Source organism: Leptonychotes weddellii, chromosome 4, assembly GCF_054177405.1.
Source record: "Leptonychotes weddellii isolate Sample4059 chromosome 4, ASM5417740v2, whole genome shotgun sequence".
NCBI lineage: Eukaryota > Metazoa > Chordata > Mammalia > Carnivora > Phocidae > Leptonychotes > Leptonychotes weddellii.
The window spans coordinates 14,771,580-14,790,423 of NC_138372.1; the positions used below are offsets into that span (position 1 = coordinate 14,771,580).

The 18,844-nt window shown below is 58.0% G+C and overlaps 2 protein-coding genes across 13 annotated transcripts in view; one reads left to right on the forward strand and one right to left on the reverse strand.

The window, feature by feature from the left end:
• The first annotated feature begins 3,190 nt into the window (after nucleotides 1–3,190).
• Nucleotides 3,191–11,031, forward strand: LDLRAD2 (low density lipoprotein receptor class A domain containing 2). The gene is made up of 4 exons (XM_081816833.1): nucleotides 3,191–3,254; nucleotides 4,988–5,431; nucleotides 9,145–9,276; nucleotides 10,802–11,031. Exons 1-4 carry the CDS (start codon nucleotides 3,191–3,193, stop codon nucleotides 11,029–11,031), a joined length of 870 nt encoding a protein of 289 aa, XP_081672959.1.
• A 352-nt stretch (nucleotides 11,032–11,383) lies between these two features.
• The window catches only part of HSPG2 (heparan sulfate proteoglycan 2), a 100,881-nt gene continuing 93,420 nt past the window's right edge, over nucleotides 11,384–18,844 (reverse strand). For all 12 annotated transcript variants that reach the window (XM_081817673.1, XM_081817677.1, XM_081817676.1 and 9 more), the window contains 15 exons: nucleotides 18,740–18,839; nucleotides 18,460–18,569; nucleotides 18,227–18,335; nucleotides 17,601–17,699; nucleotides 17,027–17,248; nucleotides 16,506–16,750; nucleotides 16,038–16,209; nucleotides 15,824–15,946; nucleotides 15,663–15,719; nucleotides 13,863–13,938; nucleotides 13,694–13,772; nucleotides 13,479–13,549; nucleotides 13,222–13,305; nucleotides 12,726–12,829; nucleotides 11,384–12,558 (listed from right to left, as the gene is read on the reverse strand). In XM_081817673.1, the coding sequence (XP_081673799.1) occupies nucleotides 12,386–12,558; nucleotides 12,726–12,829; nucleotides 13,222–13,305; nucleotides 13,479–13,549; nucleotides 13,694–13,772; nucleotides 13,863–13,938; nucleotides 15,663–15,719; nucleotides 15,824–15,946; nucleotides 16,038–16,209; nucleotides 16,506–16,750; nucleotides 17,027–17,248; nucleotides 17,601–17,699; nucleotides 18,227–18,335; nucleotides 18,460–18,569; nucleotides 18,740–18,839 (1,824 nt within the window). In that variant the 3' untranslated portion in view covers nucleotides 11,384–12,385. The remainder of the gene's footprint in view (nucleotides 12,559–12,725; nucleotides 12,830–13,221; nucleotides 13,306–13,478; nucleotides 13,550–13,693; nucleotides 13,773–13,862; nucleotides 13,939–15,662; nucleotides 15,720–15,823; nucleotides 15,947–16,037; nucleotides 16,210–16,505; nucleotides 16,751–17,026; nucleotides 17,249–17,600; nucleotides 17,700–18,226; nucleotides 18,336–18,459; nucleotides 18,570–18,739; nucleotides 18,840–18,844) is intronic.

Consider the following 18,844-nt stretch of genomic DNA (forward strand, 5'->3'; position numbering starts at 1 on the left):
GTGTGATAAAGCGTGTGGTGACCTTACAGCCAGTGTCTGGAATGTTGCACTTAAGAAGTGGTCGCTAGAAATATGACAGAATTAGTTTTTTATTAGTGATTATTTAGATTGTTTTCCTTCAGCTTTGCATTTTATTATTGATATGGTTCTTTATGTTCTTAAGGATTGTTGTTGGGGCGCCTGGCTGGGCTCAGTCAGTGGAGTGTGCGACTCTTGATCTTGGGGTTGTAAGTTCAAGCCCCACATTGAGTATAGAGATTACTTAAAAATAAAATATTTAAAAATTTTAAAAAATATTTTATTTGTTTGAGAGAGAGAGAATGAGCATGAGCAGGGGGTTGGGGGGCGCAGAGGGAGAGGGAGAGGGAGAAGCAGACTCCCTGCTGAGCAGGGAGCCTAATGTGGGGCTCCAACCCAGGGCCCTGAGATCATGACCTGAGCCAAAGGCAGATACTTAACTGACTGAGTCACCCAGGCGCCCCTAAAAATAAAATCTTAAAAAAAAAAGGATTGTTGTCAAACTTGGGATAACCTCTATCAAGCACCTTTTATATGTGAGCTATAAGGTTTGGAAGCATTTTCCACAGAGTAGCTTCTGGCTTCATACATTTCAAACCTTATTTCAGCTCCAACACCCTCATAGCAGACGGGCCAGGCATGGTAAGGGTCTCTGATTCTGCACCTCCATATCACAACATGGGGGAGGACAGTACAATGAGCATGTGGAATATTCGCGGGAGCCATTTTGGAGCATCCAGTAATAATAAAACTAGACCCGGAAGAAGCTAGAACCCCATTCATATATCCTTCCAAACCCAAACCCAAACCAACCTTCCTTTAGCGAGTGAGAGTCCAAAAACGCCCATGGCATTGAAGCGAGGTGTGTTGGAGGAGATGGGGTGGAAAGAGACAGTGGTCTGATTGTGGTTAGAATATCCTACTTTTGCAAATTTTATAAGACATATAACCCCATACAAGGAATGTGTCCTAAAGCTTAAGTTTCACAGGCTTCATGGTAAATCTACGTCTGCTGAAGCAGACTCACGTCCTCTCAGAACCCCCAGGCCTGGGCTGGGATGGCGTACAAGGTAGCATCGAATGTCAGCTCTGGCAGGGACAGCCGTTAGAGAGTTTTGGGATCCATGGCTGTTTTTTGTTTGTTTGTTTCTGTTTTATAGAGAGGAAGAGAGAGGGCGAGAGAGCACGAGCACACAAGTGGGGGGATGGGCAGAGGGAGAGGGAGAGAATGTCAAGCAGACTCCGCGCTGAGTGTGGAGCCCAACACGGGACTTGATCTCATGATCCTGAGATCATGATTGAGCCAAAACTAAGGTCTGATGCTTAATTGACTGAGCCACTCAGGTGCCCCAGGGCCAGTGGTTTTAACCTTCCCATAGAGTCTTGGGACTCCGAGGTGGTATCTCAAAGGTTACAACTGGGCACTTCTTGAAATGTGGTACACCTGTTTAAGTAATAATATTTTTTATTTTTATTTTTTTTAAGATTTTTATTTATTTATTTGACAGAGAGAGACACACAGCAAGAGAGGGAACACAAACAGGGGGAGTGGGAGAGGGAGAAACAGGTTCCCCGCTGAGCAGGGAGCCCAACGTGGGGCTCGATCCCAGGACCCTGGGATCACGACCTGAGCCGAAGGCAGACGCTTAACGACTGAGCCACCCAGGCGCCCCTAAGTAATAATATTAAGAGTCATCATTCAGCCTAGCATGCACTGGGCACTTTACAATGTGACAGACACTATTCTAAGTATCCCACTTGTATCATGTGACTCAATCCTTACAACAAACCTATGAAGTTAGAATTATCATTTATATATTAAAGGTTCCATGTAGGGGCGCCTGGGAGTCTCAGTTGGTTAAGTATCTGCCTTCAGCTCAGGTCATGATCTTGGGGTCCTGGGATGCCCCATGTTGGGCTCCCTGCTCAGTAGGGAGTCTGCTTCTCCCTCTCCCTCTGCCCCTCCCACCCGCTCATGCACACTCTCTCTCTCAAATAAATAAATAAAATCTAAAAAAAAAAAAAAAGGTTCCATGTAAGAAAACTTCTGAAAAATTGTTCTTTTTTAAAAAAAATTTTACTTTTAAGTAATCTCTATTCCCAACGTGGGGCTCAAACCCACAACCCCGAGATCAAGAGTTGCATGCTCCGCTGACTGAGCCAGCCCCACGCCCCATGAAAAACACTGGTCTAATAACAAGTTTTGGAAAATCCTGAAATGATCCAAGTCCTTTCTTTTCTACATGGGGAAGTTGAACCCAGTAAAAGAGAGGTCATGTGCTCAATACTATTTTATTTGTTTTTAAATTTTTATTTATTTATTTTTATTCTTATTTTTATTTATTTATTCTTATTTTCTGGAGGCCTGCCCTGTGCCAGGCACTGTGCTATGACCTGGGGGTTCAGAGATCAACAAGACCCTTGTGGAACGCGGTTTTAGTGGGGCCAATATAATATACACAAGATATCAGTCAGCCCAGTAATTCGAGCGAGTGCTAAGATAATAAATTCTGGGAGATGTGACTGAGAGACAAGGAGGGAGAGTACTAATTCAGACGGAAAGGTGATCTGGGAAGTGTGGTCCGAGGAGGTGACGTGTGAGTCAAAACCTGAAAGACCTGAAGAAGCCAGACATGGAACGCTATGGGAGAAGAGCACTCCAGGTGGAGGGAACTGTGAGTGCAAAGGCCCTGGGATAGGCACTCCTGGTCTAGTGCTCCTTCGCCACTCGCTGCCTCTATAGGGCCCTCAAAGCTGCCCTTTGATGTCCTGGGCCTCCCTCAAGCTCAGTCCTAAGGTGTCAACTTATCCAGAGAGTAGCAGCTCTCTGAGGCACTGGGTCCCCCTCCCAGAAGCCTTGTGGGAGAACCGGATCTGAGTCTCCGCGGTTCCTGTCTGGCAGGGAGTGAGTAGACATCTTCCCAGCCTTCTTTCCCCAGGCTCCAGCCTCAGCCCCAAATCTCCACGGCAACCCGAGACACAATCCTGATCTGAAGAAGGATCTGGAGCACAAAGATCACTATAAAGAGACCAGACGGCTGGTGGACTTACCTCCCCTTGCTCCTTGTGTCCTGTCAGCCTGTCTGCCAGGCCCCCATACCCTAGTCTCCCCAAAGACCCCAAACTGAGGATTCTGCAGGTCTGTCCCCTTGCTGGGCACAGCAGGGCCTGGATGGTGCCCCAAAGGCTGCTTCTGCTGGGGGCGGCTGCCCTGGCTGCATCTACTCTGGAGACAGGTGAGCAGGAGGGGGCTTGGCTGGGGTGCGCAGGAGAGTCCGAGCCTACCACCCGTAGACACCGTATCCCCATGATGGGCTGGGACCCCTTGACTTGGAGGAGGCTGGAAAGCCTTGTGCCTGGTCTTGTTTGGTACCCCAAACTGCTCTGGGAGGCTGGAGCTCCAAGTCACCCAGAAACAGGGGTCTGGAGTGTGCGTGTGTGTGTGTGGGGGGAGGGAATGGACAACACCATGGGCTTTGGGGGCAGACGGTCTGTGTTCACACTCTCAGTGACATCACTGCTCCACCTCTCGGGGTCTGTTTCTTCAGCAGCAAAGTCGGAATAAGGGCCCTTGCTCCTTAAGGGACTATTATTACTGTGCATATGAGATAAATGCGTAAGACATTTAGCGCCTGGCACGTAGAAGGTGCTCAATTCATTCACTCTCCAAACCTCCTTCCTCCCCCGCGGGCCTCCAGGGCAGGGTCTGGCTTTACTAGGTCTGTGCAGATTTGAGAAAAGGCTCCCACATCCTGAGCCCTGATGGCGAATTTCTTCCCCCAAAACCCACATTCTGGTTGGTCCTCAAGATCCACTGGTGCCCCTACCATGCACCAGAAAAGCCACCTCCTCTTCTCCGTCCTTAACAAAAATCAGAGCTAGTTTGATTATTTGCCTATTATCTCATTCAATCCTCACAACAACTCTGCAGCAGTGAGGATGTTTTGGGATGTAAGTAACAGATACCAAACTAACAGAGCTTAACCTAAATGGATTTATTTCAGTTAGGGAGAGTGGCCCTAGGTGATTCCAGAAATGGTTAATTTAGCAGCTCAACCATGTCAATATTTTCCCTGAGTCTCATGACCTCATCCTAGCAAGATGGCTGCTACAGTGCTGGCCATCACATCCTCAGTCAACTGCTTTCAAAAGCAGGAAGAAAGAGGCTCCTCATCACACGGCTCTCCCTTTTCTTTTTCTCTAATCAGAGAGGAAAACCTTTCCCAGGAGCCCCCAGCAAACCTCTTCAATCTCATTGGCCAGAATCTGGTCCCATGCCAATCCCTAAACCCCGCAAATTGAATCAGGATTGCAAAGTTTGGTTTAGGCCAATGATCAGGAGAGAGCAACCTACAGCTGAGAGATAATAGGGTTCTTTTATCCAGGAGCAACAGGGAAAGGCTGTGGGGTGGGCGGGTGCCCAGTTGAGTCTACCCCTCCTCGGATAAGATACTAATAATAGCTAACACTTCTGTGACACTCATTAAATGCGCAGCACTGTCCTAAGCACTGAACCCTTACCTGCCCACAGTCCTCTAGTTTCAATTCCAAAATATGAAAAGCTCTGAAAGCCCAAATTCCTTCTTAACTGATTTACTGGCAACACCTGACTTGAACTGAGAGGAGGCTGGTTCTTGTCTTTATTTGTCCTGCTTAGGGTTACGTCTGTAGACTTGCTCTAGAAAATGTGCTTGATCATGGAGGGCTGCAACATAATCTCCTGTATTACCCACCTTATCTTTCTAAAATCTGGAAAGTTCTGAAACACATCCTAGCGTTTTTGAATAAGAGACTGAGGCCCGAATTAAATTATTCAACCCTCACAAAAGTTCTGAGGTCGGGCAATCATTCCATTTTACCGATGAGGAACCTGAGGCCCAGAGAGGGTGAGTGACTTACTTGGGGTCACACAGCGGGCAGGGCTCGGAACCTGGCCGCGCGGTTCCAGGGTCCGTGCTTTTCCCTGCAGCTGACCTGGTGGACCTCTGCGGGCAGACGTGGCAGGGGGCCGGGCTGCGGCTGCTCTCGCACTCCGCCTCGCGCAGGTTCTACTTCGTGGCCCCGGACACCGACTGCGGGCTCTGGATGCGGGCGGCGGCCGCTGGCGACAGGACCCGCTTCCAGTTCTGCTTCTTCCTGGTCTACAGCTTGGCCGCGGCGGCCCGGGCGCCCCCAGGGTCCCGGGCACCCAACGCCTCCTCCCCCGCGCCGGCCGACCCGTGCGCCCCCGGGTCCTACCTGCAATTCTACGAGGGCCCGCCGGGGGCGCCCCGGCCCCCGGGGGCCCTTCTCTGCGGCCTGACCATCCCCGCCCCGGTGGCGTCCTCCCGACCCTTCCTGGGCCTCCGCCTGCTTACGAGAGGCCGCCAGCCCCGCGTGGACTTCGTGGGCGAAGCCACCTCTTTCCGGCTGGGTGGGTGCGGGCTGTTGGCCGGGGCCGGGGCCCCCAAGCCGGGGGCAGCTGCGGGCTGGGGTCCCTGGTGTGGCACCTGCGGTGCCCGAGGAGGGGGGGGTGGGGGGCTGGGGCGTGGGCGGGGTGGGGGCTGGCAGCGGGCAGAGCGCGGTCCCGGGAGCGGCCAATCCAGACCCCCGGAGCCTACCCCGTAAATCTGACTCCCCGGGCCGCGTATGGCTGCCCCCCTACCAGCCCCTGACGCACGCCCGCACACACTCCACGCCTCACACCCAACGCCCACACTCACCGTGCGCACTCCTTCACACCAGCCCTCACTCACACACTGCACACAACCCACAAATCCTGCACACGCATTCACACCACCCCACGCACCTCCCACCCGACACCCACACTCACTGTACACAGCCCTCAACCTACACACTCATTCACACATATACTCACCTACCCGTTCACAACTCCCACTCGCACATGACTCCCACACTCCCACACCTCACACCCAACACCCACACTCATGCACTGTTCACACTCATTCACATGACCCCCCCACACGACCGACCCCCATATTCACACACCTCACACCTCAACACCCACACACACTGCCCTCATTCACATGACCCTACATTCACACACTTCGTACCCCAACCCCCACATTCACACACTGCACAGTCCCCACGCCCTGCACACTCATTCACACAACCTCACACCCCAACACCCACGTATATGTGCGTACAACCCACAACTTTGCACTCATTTACACAACTCCACACCCATGTGCCTCACACACTGCAACACACAACCCGCGTGCCTGACATACTGCCCACTCACACACCTCATACACATACAGTATCACTTTGCGTGCTTAGATACAACTTACACACTCTCAAGTTCACACACGGCTCTTCTGTCCTGGGCCAGCCCTGCAGATGAACGCAGAGGGGCTGAGCGGGGTCTCCGGTGACTGTAAGTGACAAATACCTGCTTCAGCAAGGAAAGGGAACTGCTAGTAGTTAATGATCGTTTATTACGCATTGCCTTTGCCCCTGGCGTGCCAGGTCTGTCTGTTGCTCACAGCCGCACGTGCCCGTCTTCTCGTGCTCGTGTCTCGGGATGGGAAACAGGCTTGGGGGGTTAGGTAAAGGGCCCGGGTCTCCCTGCTCACAAGCGGAGCGGCTGGGCTTTAGCGGCTAGAGCACGTCCTCTTGTTCAAATTGAGTTCAAGGCTTTAGCCCCCGCAGGCTCCCCCAGGATCGGAGACGCCCCCCTGTGTCGCAGCAGAGGCTGTGTCCGGTGATGGCGAGCAGGCGAGCTGCCAAAACCCAGAAGACGCCAAAAGCACAGAGAAGCTTTCTTGCCGCCGCTGGCAAGATATCCAGGCTGGGGATTTGAACATGGGGTTGCGAACACTTTGAGACTGGAGCACGGGGCCATGTGAGGGCCCGCACGGGCTCACCAGGGACTAGACTTCAACGAGCCAGGCCCTGGACAGCCCTTTAACACGGAGCTGGTCGGGCAGAGCCCTCGGGCCGTCCCGTGGTCTCTTTAGACAAGGCTCCCACCTTTTTCTCCCCTGGCCTGATGCCTGGTCTGAATTTTGGATTTTATTTTATTTTTTAATTAAAATAAACTTTTTTTTTTTTTTGGAGAGAGAGAGGGAGAGCGCGTGTGCATGAGCAAGAACAGGGGTGGGAGGCAGGGGCAGGGAAAGAAATTTAAGCAGGCTCCAGGCCCAGCACAGAGCCCGTTGTGTGGCTCCATCTCAGGACCCTGAGATCATGACCGGAACCAAAATCAACAGTTGGACGCTTAACCGACTGAGCCACTCAGGCACCCCTGAATTTTGGATTTTACATTCTTTCTCTCTTCCCCTTAGTCTCTGGCTCTGGGAGGAACTATATGAAATTTGGACCCTAAATCCTTAGTGCCGAGACCAGTGGTGCCTGGGGTCTCCTTTCTGGCTCCTGTAGGCTGTAGCATGCCCAGGGGCCTACGATGTTTTGCAAACAGCTCTCACTGGCTGATTGAGAATTAACCCCTCCTTCCTTCTCTTTCTTTTTCCCTCGCTCTCTTTCTCCCTGCGGCCTTGCCTGCTTGCAAGGTGCAGCTGTCAGCCAGGGAGCCCGGGATGTTGCCGCTGCTCTGTGTTTAGCAGGATTGAACTCCTGAAAGAAGGAGGCAGGGACGAGGCCCTGTCACAGGTCTGGCTTCCTCAGATCAGTTTGTCATTTGAACGAAGAAAGGTTCATTTCACACCCTCAGGCCACACACACAGTCCCCGTCACTCACACCTGCAGGCACAGCCTGCCTGGTTCATGCACACACTCCTACATATGACACCCACATATGACCGCCCATACATCACCACACTACTGTTTGTGTTTTCTCTCACATTCATTCTTACACCTACATACCTGCTATATAGTCTTCGTTTTCTTTTGTAGACAAAAGAAACCCAACTCAAGTTGGTTTAGCCAAAAGAGAATGGGGAGGGACTCCTATAACTGGGATATTAAGGTGTTGGTTCAGGTATGGCTGCATCCAGCAGTTCAAGTAAGACACCTGGGCGCTGTCTCCTTGCTCTCTGTCTTTGCATTGTGGGCGTCTGTTTGGCCTCCATTTCAGGCAGCTTCTCTTTCTATCTGGCAGGAGGATGACCCTGCAGCTCCAAGTCCACGGTCACCATTATAGCTCTAACCTCAACAAAATGGAGAGTGAGCATCTTTTCTTATGGTTCTAGCAAAAGTGCCAGGGCCAAATCTGATTAGTCATGTGGGTCATGTGTCCATTTCCGTGGCCAGGAAGTGGAATGCTCTGATTCCCACGCCCACCCCTGAGCCAGGGTTTTGGGCAACCCCACCTGCACCAGCTTTTCTCCACAGAATGAGATGCTGGGTAAGTCAACCTCTCTGCACGCCCTGCGCATCAAGTCATACAATTCGTTCACCTGCGTGCATATTCATTCATTTAACAAATGTTAGGGAGCACCTGCAATGTGCCAGGTGCTGTTCTAGGCTCCAGGACTACAGCAATGAACGGAAGAGGAGTCTGCGTCCTCTCTGAGCTGACATTATGCGGGAGGCTCAGACCATAAGACCATAAACACGTAATCGAGTGAATCCATGTTCTGTTGAGGTGAGGAGTGCTGCAGACCATAAGACCATAAACACGTAATCGAGTGAATCCATGTTCTGTTGAGGTGAGGAGTGCTGCAGAGGGATGGAAGTCAGGACAAGGAGGATCAGAGCGCTGGGGGAGGGTGGCGTGCCATTCTCACGTGGAACTCAGGGGCCCCCTGGCAGGTAACATTTGAGTGTGGACCTGAAGGGAGTGAGCCATGCAGTTACTTTGGGGAGAGAAGGCCAGGCAGAGCCGATGGCAAGTGACCTAAGCTCTCTGGGCCTGTCTTCTGATCTCTGAAATGGGGGTAGTAACAGTGTTTATCATGTAGGGTTATTGTGAGAACTTCAGGAGCTGGGGTGTGAGTGGAGTGCTTAGAGCCATGCCCAGCACAGGGATAGGAACTCAGTAAATGTCAGCCATCGGCGTCATCCTGGTGACCACACACCTGTCTCCCACGGAACACCCACCCATGCTTTCATCTGCAGCTTTCTGCGGCTCCCAGCTCCCACATTCCCTCACTATAGGGCTACGCATCCCTGTGTGTCACGGGCTGGCTCAGGGTTCTCATCTCATGCCTCCCCTCCTGGCCCCAGGAGCCTCTGGCGCCTACTTCCGCTGTCAGAACGGCAGGTGCATACCCCCGAGCCTGGTGTGCGATCGCTGGGGCGTGGACAACTGTGGTGATGGTAGTGACCAGGCTTCCGGGCCACCAGCCGACTGCAGAGGTCAGTGATGGGTGCGGCCCGGGCCCTGCTGAGCAGCTAGGAGGGAAACCGGGGCTAGCTCCCCTTCCCGGGGGCAGGGCCTCAGTGGGGAGGCCGGGGGCAGGGGCATGGCAGGAGAGAATAAGGTGAAGCACAGCAGTGGGGAATCCGTGTAGGCCAGACTATCTGAGGATCAGAGCAAGTTAGAGCCGGAATGACGCTGGAGATGATCTAATCCAGCTGCTTCCAAATGATACTTCAGTGGTGGAAGCTTTTCCTAAGTGAAATTTTGCAGAGGATCAAGACAGCAAAAGGGAAGATGCCCCTTTTTACTGGACATGGAGGCCCAGGCCCTGGCTGACTGATGTCCCACCGAGGGACCTGAGTTGGACCTTCAAGACTTACTTTGGAAACCATTGTCCAGTCTTGTCTCCCACATTTTATGTATGGGGAAACTGAGGCTTGGGGGAGGAGAAATGTCTTGCCCAAGGTCATAGAGCCAGGGAGTAGCATGACCAGGAATGACCTCTGTGGACAGGGGGGACCAGAATAGGCCACCCAGGAAGCTCCTTCCTGGGAATCTAAGATGCCACATCCTGCGAACAGGGCTGCTATGTACTATTGAACAGGTTGTTTACTGCAAAAAAACACCTGGCTGAAGGGGCTGATAAACCTAACCTTTTGGAGTTGTCCCAAGTGAAATACCACAGGTAAGGAGCCCAGCACCCAGCACGGTGCTTGGTGCCCAGAGAATGCTCAGTACAGACACATCCCCCTTCTTTCTTTCTTTTTTTTTTTTTTTAAAGATTTTATTTATTTATTTGACAGAGAGACAGCGAGAGAGGGAACACAAGCAGGGGTAGTGGGAGAGGGAGAAGCAGGCTCTGCACTGAGCAGGGAGCCTGATGCGGCGCTCGATACCAGGACCCTGGGATCATGACCTGAGCTGAAGGCAGATGCTTAACGACTGAGCCACCCAGGTGCCCCTGGACACATCCCCCTTCTTGAGAAGTAGCTCCATTTATAAACCCTGGGCACTGGAGCTGGGCCGCATGAGCTCAAGTCCTCCCCTAGCACTTCCTGCTTTGTGACCTGGGCAAGCGACTTAACCTCTCTGTGCCTCACTTCCCTCATGTGTGAAATGGAAATACTAAGAGTAACAAACTCAGACAGGTTTGGGGAAACTTCAAGGAGCCCAAGTCAAGCCCTGGAAAATTCTGTGTGTTCCTCTATTATTTCCCGCTGCAGATCCCTCTCTGGTGCCCAGCCAGGCGGGGAGTAACGGATGGCCCTAAGTCCAAGCCCCTGACGCTCCCCCCGGCTCTCAGGTCTGCAGGAACTCTCCAGACGGCCGCCCAGAGCACCCCCCTCGCAGGCCGGGCCCCGGAACAGCAGGGTACAGCAGCTCCTCTGGGAGGTAGATGGCTCTTGCTTTCTGTCCGCTCCCACTCCTCCCACCAAGGTCACACTTGTCCCTCCCCACGTGACAGGCACGGGCAGCAGGCCCAGGCTGGGGCCTGAGCGGGCTTTCCCTTTCTTTCGGCAGGCCCCCGGCTCCGAGGCGTGGCGCTGGTCTCCTCGCTGGTCCTAGTGTCCGCGGGCCTCCTCGTGGGCCTCCTCTGGGGCTACTGCTCGTCCCGCTGGCTGGCCTGGAGGGCTGGTGCCCACGGCCTCTGCCCCGGCTGCACCGCCTGTTACCCGTGTCCGGGCCGGGTGGCTCCTGGGGGGCTGCAGGCCAGTGGGCCGGCCTTGCAGGGTCGGGGAGGACAGCCCTAGAGGCTGTGGCTTCAGAAACAGGAGAGTGGGCTCCGGGGTCAGACAGACTTCGCGTTCCACCCCACCCCCAGGAGGGCCACCTGCCCTTGGGCACGTCACCAAACCCGCAGACTCAGTCTGCTCCCCTCCTGCCTTGTGGCTGTCGTGAGGTACACGGGGGCTAAGCGGCCCCGAGGCTCGGGAGGTCGCTGGCACTCGGCTGGATTCGGGAAGGGCGGGGAGCAGGGGCCTCGCTCCCCTGCAGCTGCCTTGCTTCACCCCCGGCGCTCGCCTGCCCGGCTTTGCCCGCCCCCCCGGCACCCCCTCGGGTTCCACCGAGTCAAGCCCCAGCCAGAGGCGCAGGAAACAGCGCTGGCAGGGATAGCACCGTTTATTAGGAAAGATCAAGACAAAGACCACAGGAGGGTCCCTTCTAGGACACGGAGGCCAGGCGTCCTGACCCCACATCTGTGGGCTGCTGGTGGAGAGGGCACATGCCCCCACATGGGCCCTCGGGCTCCCCACAGATGGGGCAGGGCTGTCATGTCCCCTTCCTGTCCCTCCCAGGCGTGAGTCCTGGCATCTCCCACCCAAGGCACTAACTCTTTTCAACCACCAGCGCCCTCCTCTCCCCATGTCCCCTGGGCCTTCACTTCCAGATCAGTGGGGGGAGGGGGCTATGGCCTGGTGGGGGCGGGGAGACCCTCTCAGTGCTGGGCTCTGCCTGTAGCAGCTCCTGGGAAGAGTTGGGGTGGAGTTTCCCTTGCCGCCCCTGAGGGCAGGGGCCCTGGGCCAGGTGTTGGGGGGGTGGGGGGCGGGGGTGGCGGGATGCGGGCCAGGAGGGCTCGGTGGGAGGGGGAGGCTGCCAGGGGCAGGGGGCCCGGCTGGCTAGGCAGAGGTGGAAGGGGCTGGGACCCGGGCTGGCGGTGGCGGGCTGGCCTGCCCAGGGGTGAGCTGCCTGGCAAAGGGAGCTGGGGAGGCACCAGGCTGTGGGCTGCGGCTGGCTCCTGTGGGACTGAGGGGCCCGAGGGCTGCCGGACTGGACAGCCCAGCTCTGTGGGGGGAGGGGCTCTCGAGCGGTGGTGACAGTTCGGAGCCCACTCGGCCACCGTGTCTGACCGCAAGTCCTGGCGGCCCTCTGAGGCACCGGCTCTCATCCAACCTGCCCTACCTACCAGCCTGCGGCTTTGCCCAGGTGTGTTTGTGTAGGGGGGGTGGCACGCCCACCCTCCAGTCCAGCCCAGGGCAGTAGCAGCAAAGCGTGGCATTGCCTCAGTTTCTTACAAAATATTCATCATCATAATATTAATAATAATATACTCGACGTCGTGGGGCTGGGATGCCGCCTGGGAGTCCGTCTGGGGCAGGCGGCTGCCTACGAGGGGCAGGGGCGGGTGTTGGCCCCGGCCTGGGCGCGGTGCTGCAGGTCCTGTGGCTGCGGGGGCGGGGCGCCAGGCCGGGCCGAGTGCAGCACCAGGTTCTTGATACAGCCTGTGATGCCCGAGGAGAACCGGCCCCCGGTCAGTGTGGTCACGTCCGGAGCTCCGCCTGCGGGGACGCGGTGGGGGGCGGGGGGAGAGGACAGGGCCTGTCAGCTCCCGGAGCCCAGGGGCTGAGGAAGGCGGCATGCCCTAGCTCTGCAGGGGCCCCACGCCCTCCCTTGGCCCCGAGGAGGGTGCCCGAGGCAAGCACTGAGGCCCGAGCCCGGGACTTACCAACGTAGATGCTGCCCTTGCTGTTGACTGCCACGTTAGGGCCTGGGGACTGGCCGCTGACCAGCTCCTCACCGTCCACCTGGATAGAGCCTCTCCGGCCCTCTCTGTTGGTGGAATGGGGGTGGGCCCCTCACCACCAGTTCCAAGAGGCCCCCCTCCCTTTGCACAGAGATGCCAGACAGGAAGTCCTGCCCCTGCTTGGAGCTCTTTCCTTCCCCCCACTGGATGAGAGCTGGCCCCACAAACACAGCTTCCTAGCACCTCCCCCAGCTGTCACCCGTCCCCTCGGGTGCTTGTCTCCCCCCCCCCCCGCACCCCCATGGCGTTATGTCCCGCCCTGGAAGTCTTGTGTTCAGGCTGGTGGGCTCTTCATCCACCCTGGCTTCAAGTTGTCTCCCAGAGCTCAAAGCCTGTCTTGCTGCACGTCGGGGGCGGCGTCCTGTCCCACCCCAGAACTCTGAGCCCCTCGCCCCAGGGCCTGGGCGGGCTCTCTTACCGCAGCGCGGTCACCCGATGCCACTCGCCATCATCGATGGGGTCCTCAGAGACAAGGCGGGCCTCCCCACTGCCCAGCTGGTAGCTGTAGTCACATAGGCCCAAGACAGTGTGAGCTGGGGCAGACGGTGGTGGTATGTGGGGCTGGGGGCCTGCAGCTTCTCGTGGGAGGAGCCGTGGCACCGAGCAGAGGGGGAGCCAACTGAAGCGGTGCGGGCGGCCAGGGAGGGGGAGGAAGGGCCAGGTGCCCGGACCCACCTGAAGACAAGGTGCCCGTCCTGAAGCCCGAGACTGATGAAGTCCTTGCCACGGCCGGCCTCTCCCACGTCCTGCCAGGGAAGCGCGGGGTTGCTGGGGTTCCTGGTCTGGAGAGCCGAGGCCCCTGCCGCTGTGGCCTCGGCCCTCCTCCCTCTCACGGCCCTGGCCACCAGGGGGCTGGGGACCCTGAGACCCGGCTGGCCGCCCACACTCACCACGCCCTGCCAGAGCAGGAGGCCGCTGGCCGTGCGGGTCCGAACCTCCAGCTCGATGGTCTCCGGCACCTCGGGCAGGCTGGGAGTGGAGGAGGTGGGTGAGGGGGAAGAAGGTGCAGATTCCTGTTCCCCTGGCCGGCCCCACCAGCTCCCCCAACACCCGCCTCACCTCCTGGAGAAGATGCGGCCAGGGAGGGCGAGGAAACCGTCATCGTGGAAATAGGCTCCGTACTGCCCAGGGGCATCTGCGGGATGACGCGGGGGGATGGTGAGGCCCCTGCTCGTCTGCACAGAGCGGCCACCGCACGGGCTCCCGGACCCCCACCTCCACCCCAACGTGTGTTCCTCTGCAGTCTCCAGAGACCCCAGGGGGCTATGGACACAAGTCAGGGGTCTGTGAACTTGGACGGGCAGACACTAGCTCGACCTTCACTCATTCCTCACTGAAATGTAGCAGTTCCTTCTGCTGTGCATGTGGGCAGCAAAGCCAAGGAGCCATAGTGGGGCACTAACACGTTTCCTTATCACGTGACAGTGGTTACAGACACTTGAGGGCTTCCTGAAATTGTGGTAGCTCTTAGGGCCACCAGTCGATCTCGTTATGTATTGTGTTCCTACAGAAGCTCATATGTTACAAATCAGAAAAATTCTAAATATTTTGAGAAACTTATTTCAGTACAATTGGTTTCCTCTGAAATCCTATGTGTTTTATTTTACGTAGTCAGTAGGGTCCAGATAGGGTGACCAATCGTCCCTATTTGCTGAGTCCTGTCCTGGTTTTAGTTCCTGAAGTTCACATCCCGAGAAACCCCTCAGTCCTGAGCAAACTGGGAGAGCTGGTCACCTAGGTCCATGGCACATACCAGGTTCAGAACCTTTGTGTTCCCTCTATCCTACAGAGGTGAAGACAGGCTGGGGGCAGGGTGTGAGTGACCTGCCCAGAAAGCCGGAAGCCAGCATGGCAACCCGGACCTTTAGGCCCCAACGTCCATACTGTGTGTGGTTTTAGCATCCCCAGCCCTACCTGCTTGGACCCGGCCAACAGGCCAGTGCTGGTCCCTGTGGGCCTACAAGGGTGGGGAACGCTTGGCCACCCTCCGCCCAATGATGCGAACAGCGAACGCTTCCCAAGCACCTGCTATGTGCCAACCAACGTGCGGGGAGCGTCACAGGAAAGCATCCTTTCATTTAAAGGGATCCTTACAATAATCCTATGGTTTAGATATGATGTTAACAAAAGCTAACGTTCTGTACCCACTGTCGACTAGACGTTGTTCTAGGCATTTTAAGTACATTGAATAATTGTACCCTGACACAAACTTTTATCCAACCCTCGTGGAAGGATGTCACTTCTCTTTATTTTACACATAAGGAAACTGAGGCACAGAAGGGTATGTGACTCACCCGAGGGAACACAGCTAGTAGATGGCAGGGCTAGGATTCGAATCCAGAGCCCGTGTTCTTAGCCACTCTGCCACTACCTCTCCTATCACATTAGTGGGAAATAAGAAGATGGGTATCTACAAAGCAGTTGGCCCAGCATTTGCGAATGTTCAATAAACACTGATTTTTAAGAAACGATCATTGCTTTTAAATAGACTGTGGAATCCTTGAGAAGGAAGGTCTTGCCTTGTTCATCTTACATTTCCTGCCTCCAGGGCGAGGATGGGCACGCAAGGGTTTGTTGACAGCATGTGTGAACGAACGTAGAGGAGGAAACTGAGGTCAGAGTGGCTCAAGGACGCACGCCGGGGCCGCCTAGCCAGCTCAGCTAGCCCGTAAGTACAGGGCAGGAGCCAGCTCTGTGTTGCTGGGCTCTTCTTTATTCTGTCCCTCTGAGCCCAGTGAGCCTCTCACGTGGCCTTGTCTTGCTCACAGGCCGGAACTGAGAGTGTGGGCTCCCTGGGAGAGGGGCTGCGACGGGAAGCCGAGGAGGAGACGAGCCTCTCTGGCCACAGGAAGTACGTACCGTTGCCCCCGCTGCCTTCCAGATGCCACTCGGATTCTGCCGTGCCTTGTCCAGGGCCTGTGAGGAGAGGCAGGTGCGGTCGGCGGGCGGGGACACAGCGGGTCCCGTGCGCCGCCCCCCAGGGCCCCGAGCGGGAGGTGGGGAGGAGCCAGGCCAGTTACCTTGTTGGCAGCGGGGGCCAGAGAAGCCGGGCGGACAGAGGCAGCGGGTGCCCTGGCAGGTGCCCCCGTGCAGACAGGGCTCACGGAGCTGGCAGGGGCTCTCCTCGTGCTCACAGAGGTCTCCTGCGGGCCAGGGCGCCGTGAGCGGGCGGGGGCCGCGGCGGCCACCCAGCACCCCGCGCCCTCCCCGCCGGGGCAGGGCAGCCTGGCTCACCCTTGAAGCCAGCCGCGCACAGACACTGGAACTCGTACTCGCCGGCTGGCATGCAGGTGCTGCTGTGCCGGCAGGGCTGGCGCTCGCACGGGGAGCTGGTGTAGCATTGCCCGACGCCCCGGCTGCCCAGGAAGCTGTAGGTGAGGTCCAGCCGCTTCCCGTTCACCGACACCTGTGGGCACAGGGACGCTGAGGGGGCTCTGGGCAGGCCGGGGCCAGAGGCCGCGTGGCCCGGCGGAGGGGAGCTGGGAACCTAAGCGGAAGGGACTCTCGCGCCGGCGAGGGAGGCACCTGAGCTGAATGCCTCCTGCGAGCCAGGGACGTCCGGCAGCGCGGTCACTCCTCGAAGGAGGTGTCACCACCCCCGTTTCGCAGAAGAGGGAACGGAGGCTCGACGGGAAGCGGTCTGGGCTCGCTGCGGGCGGAGGGGCCGGCTTGCACCCTCCCCTCCTCTCCCCTGCTCCTCACCTCGCCCATGCAGCCGCGGAAGTGGGCGCTAACGTTGGCGGCGGGGGGCAGCCGCACGGAGGGCTCCACGCCCCCGAGGTAGAGGACGGTGTGCAGGTTGAGGCCCTGGCTCTTGCCCGGTGAGGAGCGCAGCACCGGGGCTCTGCTGTTCACGCGCAAGCTGCCGTCCTTGTTCAGACGCTCGGCAGACACTCGGTGCCAGTGGCCCAGGGCCAGGGGCTCGGGGCTCCGCAGCACGGCCAGCCCTGGGGCGGGGGGGGAATGCCAGACAGGGATGGTGCGCGCGGAGGGCCCCCCCCAACGGGCACTTGAGCGGATAGGGTGGTCCAGGAGGAGCCCAACAGAGGCCTAGGGGACTTGCTTAAAGTCACAAGTGGAGCGAAAGAACGTGAGCGAACAGGGGACTTCAGTCGGTCTGACTTCGGAAGTTATTCCTCCAACCCTCCTTGGGCCTTGGGGAGCCGAGGGGGGCGCAGAGCTTGGCACCTAGAGCCCACCTGCCTTCAGCGTCTGGTGCTCACCTGACCCTAACTCGTAGCGGAACTCCAGGTGGCCGCCGACCATCGCCAGGGACACGAAGTCCTCCACAGGCCCGCTCTTCCCCCCGCTGAACACCAGGATGCCGTCGGGCGCCAGAGGCTTGAACTCGACGTCCAGGCGCAGCTCGTGGTGTGTGTTGGTGAGGGCGGGCAGTGCCAGGTAGGAGCCGGTGCCCGACATGGAGGGGGTGGTCACCGTCACACCTGCGGCACCACAGCTCAGCCAGGGGCAGTGGGGGCACCGGCGTCCCTGCCCGGCCCGCCCCAGACCCCGGGGCTCCGGACCAGCTGGTTAGGAGCTGCCAACCACAGGAGCGCCTGCCCTCGGGCACCGCAGACCAGGCTGGCAGGGTCTCCGGGGTGGGGAGGGGGTTGCTTCACAGACCCTCATGGGAGAGATTCAGGCTGGGCAGAGGCTTAGCCAGGTGACTCTGAGGCCCTCTGGCTCTGGACTCATGTTACCATCCACGGGGCCCTTTGTGGCCTCAGAGTGTCCCTGCCCAGCTTCCCCCATGCCTCCCGGGCTCCCCGGGGACTCAGGTCCGGCTCCACTCACCTTCCTCACACCTCACCCCTGAGCGGCCCAGGTGGCAGCGACAGGTGTAGCCTCGGCCATCAGGACGGTTCACACAGGTGGCGTCTGGCCCACAGGCCTCTGGGGGACAGAGGGGCCAGCAAGAAGGACAATAAGGTGGCCCGGGGGAGGCTCGGGGGCCTTGGCCAGCCTGGGAGGACTGCATCAGGAGAATGGGCAGGAGGAATGGATGACGGCGGGGTAGGGGGGCACCAAGGAGGCTGGGCGGGGGACAGCATGGGAGGGGAGTGCAGGAGTGTGGGGTGCTGGGTACCTGGGAGGCAGGTCATGGGCTGAGTGCCTTGGTGAGAGATGGGAAGGTGGTAAGAACCTGGGGTGGTGAGAGGCTGGGGGTGGGGGTTGCCTGGCAGCAGCGATGGGGGTAGGATGAGTAGCTGGGCACCAATGACGGAGGTGGGAACTTGGGGAGCAGAGTGGGTGTTAGGGTGGCAGGGATGGAAGTCAGTCTCTGGGAGGAGTGGTGAGTCCTTGGGTGAGAGTGTGGTTAAGTACTATGGTCAGCTGTGCGATGGGTGGATATGGAGGGGCAGCTATGGGCAGAGGCAAGCACCCGGGGGTGGCAGCGATCGGAAGGGTGGGTCACACACCTGGGTGGCAGTGCAGGGCTTGGGAGTGCTCACAGCGGCTCCCGGTGAAGCCAGCCGGGCAGATGCACACGTAGCTGCTGCTCTCTGAATCCTGACATTGGCCCCCATTCTGTGAAGCCGCCCCCAGAAGTCAGGCGGAGAACCCCCTGGCTCTCCCCCACTTCCCACGGGGGCTGCCCCGGCGGAGGGCAGTGGCCAGGGGCAGTGAGGTGGCGCGTTCGGTGTGGGGTTACCTGGCACGGCCGGTCCCGACAGGTGGGGCAGTGGGAGATGCCATGCGCGGTAAGGTTGAGGTCGTGGAAGACGATCTCCTCGCCCTGGATGCGCAGCTCCCGGACACAGCCTGGGCGGAGGGTGGCCACGATGAGAAGGGGGGCGGTGCCGGGAGGCCTGCCCAGCCCCAGCCCGCACCCCGCAGCGCTCTCCCAGGCTCCCATGGGCTCCGCCAGCCAGCCAGCCAGCCAGCCAGCCAGCGGAGGCTCGGCCAGGCACAGCGGCAGGGCGGGGGCTCACCTACGAAGCCGCTGCTCAGCCCCGCCTTGGAGATGGCACCGTAGTCAGGGTAGCCGCCCAGGTAGAGCTCCTCATTTAGGTCCAGGCCCTGGAACTTGCCCTGGG